At 52.9% G+C, this 11,386-nt stretch overlaps 1 protein-coding gene across 1 annotated transcript; it reads left to right on the top strand.

The window, feature by feature from the left end:
• Positions 1-779: 779 nt before the first annotated feature.
• On the top strand, positions 780-7,823 carry ENDOD1 (endonuclease domain containing 1). The gene is made up of 2 exons (XM_074158200.1): positions 780-1,076; positions 6,690-7,823. Exons 1-2 carry the CDS (start codon positions 783-785, stop codon positions 7,821-7,823), a joined length of 1,428 nt encoding a protein of 475 aa, XP_074014301.1. The 5' UTR covers positions 780-782.
• Positions 7,824-11,386: the final 3,563 nt, after the last annotated feature.

The raw sequence follows: 11,386 nt of genomic DNA, 5'->3' as shown, positions 1-11,386 counted from the left end.
ATCCTTCTGCCTGTTGTTAATCTCTCCTGAAGAAGGGTCTGCCAAGGTGAGGTGTTACTGCTCCACAGGAGAGTTTTGGATGCCCATTACAGCTTCTATAGGGAGGGGAGAAGAATGCCTCCCCCAGGCACCTTAGCAGCACGTGGCTGGCAGCAACAGTGGTGACAGACACCCCAAAAAAGGGGCAAAGTGGGTGCCCAGCAGTTCCAATATCCTGCCACCACTCTTCTCCCTCCCTCTCCCTTGGCCGGGCTGGCAGCTGGACAAGGCAGCTAAACACCGTCTTCGGGGTGGTGACTCTGACTTTGCAGCATCCCCTCCTTGGCAGCCCCAGGAAGATTTCTGGCTGCGTCAGCCAAAATTCCTGCCGGGGACTGTGCTGCAATGCAGCACACCACACCCCCGCCGGCGCTGAGCCCCAGCCCGGGCAGCCCATGCCGCTCAGCTCCAGCCCCGCACCGCCCTAGCCTTCCCCCCTCCTCCTCCTCCTCCTCCTCCACCTCCTCCTCCTCCTCTTCCCGCCGAGCCCCGATGATCCCGGGTGGGCTGGCACTATCTGCTGCGGGCAGCTGGGCGCAGGTCGGGTCTCTGAGGGCGCTGCCCCGCGGGACGCACCGCCCGCCCGAAGGGACCGGCTGCGGTTGCGTGTTTCATTTCCCTCGCGCGCTACACCCGAATTCCAGAGGCTTTCTGGCTTCGCTGCCGCATGGACTCAGGGCACAGGTCCCTTGCCGGACCCAGCGGAGGCAGACGGGGCTTCTCTCAGCTCCAGGGAGCGGACCATGAAGACGTCAATTCTGTTTTTGCTTTGCCTCTCCGTTTTCCCAGGCGTTTCCCAGGGCAGAGTTGTTGGAGAGGATGAAACCGGTTTTGCCGAGTGTAATGTGTTCTTCCCAGGACAAGTCCCACCCGAAGGATTTACGGAGCCGTTCCACGTGAAAATCTGTCAGCAGTACAACAAAGAGCCACGCTTTGCAACCCTCTACAGCACTAAGGACAAAATCCCTCTTTATTCAGCTTTTAAGTATACAAAGCCAGCCCAAAACGAGGAGGAGAGCTGGCTGGTGGAGCCGCAGGTAAGTCAGCCTTTCCTTCACTGTGAACCAAATGTTCCTGGAGAATATTTCCTCTGGGGTGAAGCTGGGGATAGGATTTTGTAAAGGAGGCAGGGGCTCTGCTTGTTGAACTTCTTTTGATACTACTTTAACACCAGCAGGACTTATTTTTGTGCTTGGAACCGAGCAAACAAATATTTCCTTGTCCCGTGGGGCTTATTAATGAGAGCTGGGAGAGGAGAAAAAGTCATCTTTGACACCAGCTGATGGATCTGTCCTGCCCAGCCGGCTCTCAGGGGCAGGGAGCTCTGCCGGTGGGAAGCAGGGTTAAACACCGCGGTGTCAAGTTGAAGTTTGTTCTGTTGCCATCGTGATCACGGTGTTGATAAGAACCCTTCAGCTTCGCTGCGCTGGGATAAAACATCCCTTTGCGGTTCACCAAGTTGGCGCTGCAGCTTTTTGTTGTGTCCCTGTGCTGCAGCCGTCGGTAGGGAAATGAGCTGCCGTGTCCTGGCGCGTGTGGGCTTCAGTCGGGGCCGAAGTGTGTAGAAACAAATTTCAGCGGAACCTCAGTGGTTTGTGTCTCCCTTGGCACTAGGTATGTTTAAGCAAATCCTTCAGGCTGTTAATATTTAAAGGAAATCCTTTAAAAAGTTGCTGGTGCTTTAAGAGAACAAGTACTCTTTACTTCTTTTTTAAATTTTATTTTTATTTTGCCGTGTTTCAGGTTTTTCAGCAGGATCATGGGGAATTTTGTAGCAAACACCAAGCTGCCCCCAACTATTGAGTTCAGAAAAGACTGGCAGGGTGCAAGGGTGCTTTGTTGTGATGGGAATGGCTGCAGCATCCGCGCGGTGTGGTGGGAGCAGGGCCCTCGGGTGCTGGAGCCAGAATCAAAGCTCACCCCTGTCCCAGGAGAGTGGCTGCCATGCTTATTTTCCTAATCCTACATCCTACATCCCTGTCCTCACCTCGGACTGGCTGCCTGATCTCTGGGCTGGGTTTTGAGTTGCAGAAGTTGCCAAGGGCCCTTTGATCTGCTCTCCTTCCACTTCACAGATGGCTGTGGGAGGTGTCTGCCTGCCCTTTTAAAACAGAGGAAAGATTTTTGCCCCTGTGGTGTTGTGGAAGGGTGATGAATTTTTAAAGCACAAAGAGGACCTAGGCGAGTGAGCATCTGCTGTCAGTGCCTTGGAGGCAGTGAGGCAAAGCGGCAGAGTCGAGATCCTTCCCCATTTGCCTCGGCCGCTGGTGCCCTTCATCACCTCTAGCCACCATATCTCCTCCTGTTTCTAATGGTCTGACTCACCAGACCTGCCCAGGCAGGCTTGAAGGCCGTTCCTGCCATGGACCAGTGGGCAGCACCCCCACAGCGGCTTTGGTTCCCTAGCACTTCCCTCCAGCTGGCTCCTCCACCTTCCCTGCTCCATGTAACTTCACCCCTCACATTGTCATCACTCCTGCCAGCACTCTGGAGCCCCAAACCTTGTGTCTTCTGCCTCCAAACCGTACTGCAGCCCCAGAAATAATTGGCCAAGTGCTACCTTTAGTTGCTCTGTCTTCTCCAGAGCATCGCCATGGATTGCTATGGGTCTGTTCTTAGTTTACACTGATGAGTCCCCTTCACCCATTGCTGAAATGCAGGTGTCTCGGAGGTGGGAGGTAGCAGCTCTGCAGTTCACTGGAGGAACCTCAGTCCGAGACAGAAAACTACTAGGAAAAAAAATGGCAGAAGAATCTGTAAGGGGAAGAAATCAGGACTACGAAAAATTCCTGTAACTCAAGAAATATGCATGTGCACCCCTCTCAGACACCACCACGCTGGATCTGGGAGGAGAAAGTGTGGAAGAGATTTGACACCCATTATGTATGTTCCTATCAAGGCTAGGTCAGATGGTTAGGAAAGGTTGGATGGCTGCTGAAGGGAACCCTTAGCACCACCTGCTCTGCAGCAGAAGCCCCATGAGGTTATGATGCCTATTTTCCGGGTAATTTCCTCACTGACACAGGGATAGTTGGGTATGAGCAGGCTCAGCTGCACAGTGGCATGTGCTTACGCCTGTGTGCACGCAGACACACATGCAGAGACACAGCAAGCAGAAAGGAATCACTATAAAACCACTCTCTGCCCTCCAGCGAGAGCCTCGGGGTTGTCACATGCCTTTTTTTTTGAGTAATGATGTACGTGGTGAGGGCACCCTCTCACTCCCTGCATGCCTACCTCCTCAGGAATGTCTGCCGAAGAAACAAATGCCAAATGTAGCAGAGGCAGTAATTGGGTGAGAAGTGTGAGGAATGTCAGTGCCACCCACTGCCGGCTGGCAACTGGAAACAGCAAGTTAATTCAGCAATTAGTGAAAAATTAGAGAGCAGGAAGGGCAGGAAAATGAGCAGGGCACTGGTGGGACTCCCCCAGGCTCAGGTCTGGAATCCTGGTCTGCCACAGATTTTATAGGGTTTGAGAGCAAGTTACTTCGGTGGCTTCCACCTCATCTTGTTTCCGTTGTCTGAAAATCTATGGGTTTGACTCTTTCTATAGCTTTGAGAGAGATGGAAAACTCTGGAGTTGCTTTTTCTGTCCTAGCGTATGACAGACTGGATGATTCACCTTGTGTTTTCATTTGGTTGATGACTGACTACCACCAGCCAGATGACCAAGGTGGGATTTGCATCACTATTTGCTATAGCTACCTCTGAGCTGCTCCTGCCACCTCTCTTGGTAGACAGTCAAGAGAAACAGGTACTTCTAGAGCCACTCATGTGAAGGTCCTACAACAGAAACCTTGGCGTAAGACGCACCGTGCTTCCTCCCTGGGAAACAAGTCCCACACTAAGGTTGGACGAAATATTTCCATTGCAATCAAAGGCATGAGTGTGCCCGAGGCAGTAGCGAGGGGGGTGGGCTGCTGAGGTTCACCTGGGGTGAGGAAGGTGGGAAGTAACAGTGTCCTACGCTGTCAAATGGCCAAATGACGGAAGGTACCTGCTCTAATAGCTGTGTGTTGCCACACGTATAATCCCCTCTCTGCCTCTGCCCCTTCCATGAAACTGCAACTCCCACTTTACGAAACATATAAATGTTTTTAGGTGCTCACATCCACACAGGTGTTCAGGTGCATAATTCATTTTTAAATCCCCATCCTCGGAATGAGATGTTTACCTGTCTGCTTGGATCTTGCCCTTGGCTGTTCCAGGTTATTTGGACAGGTGGCCTCATGGCGGGCTCCATGAGTGCAGATACGCTTTGACAGTGACACAAACCAAAAGCTTTTTGAAGCAGTGAGGAAAGGTAGCTTGCAATGCAGATTAGATGCAGTGCTGGAGACAGCTTGCTGTTGGGGCTGAGCTGGAGGAGGCATGAAAAACCTCAGTTACACATGAGTTATTACAAGCCATTATATGAGTTATTATAAGCATAACTCGGTGATGTCAGAGCCTTACGCATGAACAGCACACGGCCACATTTTTATCATGTTCTTTTTTAATTACACCTAAACAATCCCAATGGTATGTGCAAAAGCCTGCAGCTGAACAGGTAACCAGAGACGTATTTTCTTGATAGGCACCTCAAGGTATGCATGCATCGGCTCGTAAGGAGAGAAAATTAAGTTTATACCATCTGTGTCATGTAGGCTGGGAATCTCTGCCAGGAGACAGAGCTGACCCATCTTGGGTCTTTGTGTCCCTGTGGTACAGCAGCACTGCCACGGGAGCGAGAGGGGACGAGTGTCTCTGCGAGGGTGTCAGGCTCAAAAGGGCCATACCATGGGGGCAGTTCCCAGGCACAGCCTCTCGCCTGTACTGTGGGATTAAACACACCGGGTGCATCCCTTGTCCTGTGGCACAACACTGTCAGAACAGGGGGAATGAGCTGGGGGGCAGGAAGGGGCAGTGATTTTGCAGAATGCAAAATGTCTGGCCTCGTCAGCCAGCTGTATCCCATGAGTTTGGGGTGTCTGAGCAAGAGGAGCGGAATAAGGCAGAAGTAGTGCAGGATAAGTCTTTTTTAAGTGGTATATTTAGAAAAAGCTACAACTTGTGCATCAGCACGTAGGACTCACTGTGATCCTTTCAGTCCTGAAGCAATAAGCATCAGATGCTTCTAAACGAAGAGCAAGAAACCTCCTAGCAGGAGATGGGGGTAATGCAGCTCTCTGCAATGGCCAGCGTTGGCACTGTGACCAGCCTTGGTGCAGAGGGAGCTCTGAGCCTGGACCACAGGGGCTTGGCTGATGCAGGCGGCCAGCCAGAGCTCGGTTCCTATGGCGAGGGTGATGGATAGCTGCTGGCACCGTCCCTTTCATCCCAACTCTCAGCACAGGCTGACGCAGCGCTGCCAGGAGGGGATGCGGCACTAAGAGGATGCCAGCTCTAAGGTTACAAGGACGTAGCTGTACGTCTGTCCAAGTGCATTGCAGGATGGCCAAGGGACCAGGAAGGATGACTGGGGAGTGATTCAAGGTAGACTATGAACTGTCTGCCACAGATGTCTCCAAAGCAGGTATTATATAGTGCAGTAAACAGTCTGCAGGCCAGAAGCAAAGACAGCAGGTTTAATTGGGCCAACACAGCGCTGGGAGCTGAGGGTCACAGCCTCTGAAGCAGGGACTACAGGAGGCAGCGACTGCCAGAGGCTGTCTGCCACCCCCGAGCTTCTACCAACACGCTCACCCTCTAATTTGGGGAAGAAAATGGCAATCTGGCAAATCCCCCAGGGTGGCTTCAGGCAATGCCAATAGGAGTGACTAAGGAGCAGAGAGAGCTGTGGCCACCGGAGAGAAAGACCTGAGCATGCCCTGGCTGTTAGTGCTCCTGCTCCCACTGCTTGTCATCTCCCCGTGCAGGGCTCTGTGCGTGGCTCCAGGGTGAATTCCCGCTGCGGCAGACACGAGCAGGTAACACAGATTCCATCAAGGACCTGCGGTGATGGCATCCTCTCCCATGTTATGCAAGGAGCTGTGTGGTCATTAAGGATGAGGTTCAGACTATTAATGACATGAGGTTCAGACTACTAATGACAAGCCCTGAGACAGCCCTAGGAGCTCAGTGCTGTGTCTGCTCAAGGCAGGAAAGTTCAGATCACCTGCCATGGTGCCTGGCTTCATTCTGCCTTCTTACACATCAGTGGTGAGAGGTAAATGCCTTCTTTAGGTGTCTTAGATACCGTGGTGGCTTTTTTCTTCATGGCTTGGATTTGATAGTTCAGAGGGACTGAATTAAGGTGCCATGATAAGTGCTTAAATGCACTGGGGGTCCCACCACTATGGGAGGTGAGAACATGTCCCTAAATCAAGCCATCTATTGGTCTTAAAAATCTCTTCTAGGAAAAAAAAGCACAAGTGAGAAGGTTGGTGCAGGGTGGCTGGTGAGATTCTGGAGGCTGTGTTCTGCTGTGGACCAAACGGGAGAGCTGCAAGCATCCTTTGCAGCCTAAACTGATGTGTTTGGTGGGGCAGCTCAGTAGAGCATTCACTCCTCTGAAGCACAAGGAAAATAAGGAGGGAGCACAGGATGTGGTCCGAAGCACAGCCTGTAGTAGCAGCCATAATGGAAAATATACTGCAAGGCCCATTTTATACGTTATTTTCTAGAAAGGCAAATTGCATCCAGTAACTCTCCTCTCTACTATTTCAGATAGATGATCCAGAAAATGACCTGCATGAGATGGTGCACGAAGCCGATATCATTGGCACTGTGGCCAACCTTGGTGCAAATCAAGCCCTGACCTCAGACTACGTGGGCTCCGGTTACGAGAGAGGGCTGCTCAATCCCAGCCTGCTCAATGAGGAGGATTTCCAGATGGCCACTTACACGCTCACGAACGCCGTTCCTCTGAGCCCATCTCTGAGCAAAAGCTGGCACAGAGACATCGGGAGGGTAGTGGAGCAAGCTCTGGTCCCTCACTGCTCCAAGAAAGATCATCTGTATCTCCTTGCAGGTGCAATTCCTTCCAGTGTCCAAGTTAAAAGCAAGGTGACAGTGCCAGAGACCCTCTGGCTGGCAGCCTGCTGTGATGCTCCAGAGGGATGGTCCCTGGGACTAGTGAAAAAAATGAATGATGAGAACAGCTTGGCGGACCTCACGGTGGGAGAGCTGGAGAAGCAGCTTTTAGCAGGAGTTCACTTGTTTAAGGGCAACTGTGGGGAAGACAATCAAAGCCAGGAGAAAACAAAAGCAATATTGCAAGCTGTCAGTCAGATCCGCTCTGGAGAGCAAGTAGGAACAAGTGACAACCAGGAGGCCAGAGACAGTGGCTTGGTGAGAAAAGTGGCTGGCATCATTGCTACCCCTTTCATCAAACTTCTGGAACTCCTCATCTACGTGTTTGTGGAGCTGGTGAAATTTGTGTTTTATTTTCTGTGGCTTGTTATCAAGCGGGTTTGTGGTACAGTTCTGGATGGAGTCTACAGCCTGTGGAATGGGGTGGTGTCCTACCTTAAAGCCATCAGCATGGTGCTCATCAGCATCCCCTATGATGTGGGGAGGGTCATCGTCAACATCTTTCTGGGCTTCCTGGAAATTGTTCAAGATGTGGCGTCCCTCACCTACAGGATTCTGCGCATCCCTGTGGGGTTTGTCCTTCACCTCGCTGCTTTTCCTTACCACTCCATCTGTGCCATTCCCTCTGTCCTCAAAGACTTGGCCACCGGCATCGGGGGCACCTTCTCACTGGTCATCGATGCCACAGCCACACTTGTGCATGGCTTTTATTACTTGGCTGGTCACATAGTCAAGCGTTTTGTCCCTAAAGGCTCCTCTGATGACTGATAGGGATGGAAACCAAGGCTGCAAAGACACGGAGTGTAGGAGGAGTGGGGCAATGCTTTAAGATACGTGGCCAAACGCTGTCAATTTTGTTCTGGTATTTATTGTAGTGACATTAATAATAATGAACCAACTGGGGAGTAACAGGGAAGGCCGAGGTAATGTTGCGGGGGGATGCCACCATTGTAACTCAAGTTCTGCTGTTGTAAAGTGTTCGGGTTTTATCGGTGCAGGCCACAAAGTTCCTGTGATTTTGCAAGACGCTTCCTCTGGGAGACGTGTGCTAAATGTGGTACGGGGTTCTTTCCTTCCAGCAGAAATAAAACTGGGACCTACACACTGGCAGAGAGCTCCAGAGAAGCCCATCCCTGCTGGGGAGGAGGTGATGGTTGGGGCAAGATTTTAGCTACAGAGGGTTTTCTGGGACCTGGAGAAGGGAGAAGGAAGTGAGGGTGCAAGGGCTTGTGGCTGGGAAATGATGGGGAGTGAGGAGGGGTGGGGACGACGTCCTACTGTTGGTTGCAGTGCCCATTGTAGCAGGGTCCTACTGGTGGAGGGGATGCGACCCAGTGTATCTCATAGTCCTCAGGCCTTTCCAGGCAGCTGAAATCACATGGATCTTGCTGTGAGGAAAGACCTGCTGTCTGCTCTTTCACATAGTGGGAAAACATTTTCCCTTAGCTGTACCAAGGTCATCTTCCCCAACCCTTCCTTGCTCTCTGGTGACCACTGAAGGTCTAAGCCCTAAAGCTTCAAGATGTGGCATTCCATGACAGCCTAAGCCCCTGACGGTCTTAGCCCTGAAGCCCTTGTGCCTGCTCTGAAGCCCAGCAGCGCCCAGGAGTCATGCTTTTGGCTTTGAATCGGCTGCCACCTGTCCTGCCTCCCTTGAGAGCTGACAGCTCCCCAGGCATGCAGCGGGATTTACGTGCCTGAGGTCTCCATCAGACAATTCCCAGGCTGGGGATGGGTAACACCACAGCTGTCCTTCTGGGGCTTGTTCTGAAACCCAGCTCGCAGGGGGAAAATGATCCTCCTGGGTTTCCCTCTAGGGTAAAAGACAAGCAGCTCAGCCCTTCCCACCAGTCTGGGTTGGCAGCAGGGACATCCTTACAGAGAGGGGACACGGAAGAGGAGATGCAAGGGAAGCACAAGGGGATTTTGCTGCTTTTGCGTGTGTTGATTTGGTGCCTTCATGGCCCTTACCCAGTGTTAGGGTCAGAGTGGGGTGGGAGCCAGCCCTGGGCAGGGCAGGAGGGCCCCCTTGGTGCTGTGCTGGCAGCGAAGCTGGCCAGAGGGATGTCAAGGAAGGGAGTCCTGCAAATGAGATGGAAAAGGCAGAGGGAATAGGACACTTGTGGTGAGTTGCTTACACTTGGAGGTCCTGGCAAGGCTCATGGCAGGGGCCTCTGCTGCCCAGGAGAGGAGTAGAGGTCCATGTGGCTGTTGCAGCTGCAGGGACCAGTGTGGCCAAGCTCAACATAAGCCCTAGCAGCAAAGGCTTTTCCTGGGCATTTCCCTTCCTTATCCAATTTCAGAAACCTGAAGGAGGGAAAAAGCGGGTGCATTTCCCCTTTCTCCTGTGGGGACTATGGACTGTCAGGTGTGAGGAGAGGCAGAGGGGGGAACTGAGGCACGGTTTGTTTTGCTGTCTAAATACCCACCTGGTGAGCTGGTGCACTATGAGACACCATTTTATGTAGGAAGGGGACCTAACTACTCTTCTGCACCACTCATCCACCCTGCTCGCTCTTCTTCACCCCTTCTTCCCCACTGAAGTGAGCAAGGAGCCCCAGCATCTGGGACACGGGAGCCGGGGTGCACGCGGGGGCTTTGCAGGGAACCATCAGGGGTTTGCAGCCGGATGCGGGCCACAGGGACACCCACTGCTGCTGGAGGAGGGCACAGGGGTGCTGCCCTTCCACAGGGCTCGACTCAGCGAGGGGCTTTGGATCGCTTGGTGCAGCTGCCTGCAGGAGGAAGGTTCTCAGTCTCAGCAGCATTTGCTCTGGCTGGACTCCCAGCGGCATTTGGGAGTCCTGCATGGATGGATCCTGCCCTTCACCCCCAGCTCTGTCCCTCCCTCCAGCGCCAGGTTGTCTGTGGACCCCTGATCTGCCATAGCGTAAGGAGTCCCAGGAGCGTGCAAGCCGGTGCTGCCATCCCTGTGGAGGACCCAGTGGTTCTGTGTTGCTGGTGGCCAGTCCTGAATTAAAGGCATTGGTGGGGATGCCGACAGTGGGGTGAAGTGGAGAGGTGGTGGACTGAGCAGGGGCAGAAGACAACTCGTTTCACCCTTTGTGGGCCATGGCTGGCTTGTGGAGAAAGAGAGGCCACCCAGCAAGCAGCGCTGGCTTGGTTCAAAAGGAAAAGCAGCTTTTATGTGCCATTATGAGTCTAACTGGGTGAAGTCAGCAGTGTTTTACAGATCCCTTCTTTGCCTTGGAGCTGTTGGTATGGGAATTTTGGGTGCAAGGGTCGCTGCAGGCAGACAGCAGCCTGTGGATGGTCTCCAAATCAAACTTTGCATCTTTTCGTACTCAAGCATGCCTTCCGCCCTGCAGAGCCAGATGGGGAGTTGGTTCCTTGCTGCTGTCCCAGCCCCAGCGCTCCTCTCGGCTACGTGGCAGCCGTCAAGGCAGGAGAGCAGGCAGCTCAGGTCCCAGAGGCTGCCAGGGTGCAGTGACAGGGGCACCAGCCTGGTGGAACCAGGGTCCCCAGCAGCCTCTGAAGGCACGTATAGTGGCAGCAGCTCTCAAGTGCAGCCCAAGCACTGGGGAGGAGGCAGCTGCCCCCCACAGCTGCCCATCTCATGCCTTCTGCATGGCCTTATCTCTGACCCGTTTTAGCTGTGCAGCCCTGCGCAGTGGCTGCTGATGCACTTCTTGGGGGTCCTGCACCCACAGCAGCTTCCCCACACCTTAACCCAGCAGCTCCCACATCCTAGCTCCACCAGCATCTCCAGTGCACACCCCTGCTCGCAGTGACATGGGAGCTCATGTGCTGAGAGGCATCAAAGCTGAGACACCTCAGGAAGTCTGCGGTGCCACGTCTCCATCACCATCACTACCCAGCCCAGCTTGGGTCAGGCCACGGTGCTGCAACCACATCTTCTGACCACAGGTGGACAGTCCTTCAAATCCAAGGGGCTGCAGCACTGCAGGATTTGGGCAGATGTGGAGCAGTATGATTAGAAATTGTCTTAACGTGCTCAGATTTCAAACGCTAAGAACTGCAGCCGGCACGGGGCCTTTTTCTTCTGTGCTGCATGTCTGAGCAGGCGGTGGGAAATCTGCCTCCAACGCCGAGCAATTATCACAGAACAAGCAACATCCTGCTGCAAACTAACTATTGTTTGAGATTATTCTTCTGTGGGCATGATTTATGGCTTGTGAGCTTTACTCAGTCCTTGGAAACGTATGGCTTCAACAAAATAAAAGTTACTTTTCCAAAGAGGGGCTGGTATCGTGTTTCTGTCACTGCTGCAAAGGAGATAATGCAGCCCGGGGTGGCCTGACTAATCAAGAAAGCACCAGCAGCACAGTTGTTCTTTGTTATGGCTTGAC

This window comes from Numenius arquata, chromosome 1, assembly GCF_964106895.1.
Source record: "Numenius arquata chromosome 1, bNumArq3.hap1.1, whole genome shotgun sequence".
Classification (NCBI taxonomy): domain Eukaryota; kingdom Metazoa; phylum Chordata; class Aves; order Charadriiformes; family Scolopacidae; genus Numenius; species Numenius arquata.
Note: the sequence above shows the minus strand (reverse complement) of the source record. Positions and strands in the feature narration are given on the sequence as shown.

Bases quoted from the DNA above. Each gene is read 5' to 3' on its own strand.
- ENDOD1 (XM_074158200.1), top strand. From the start codon at position 783: ATGAAGACGTCAATTCTGTTTTTGCTTTGCCTCTCCGTTTTCCCAGGC. The intron at 1,077-6,689 runs GTAAGTCAGCCT...CTACTATTTCAG, and splicing joins GCTGGCTGGTGGAGCCGCAG to ATAGATGATCCAGAAAATGA.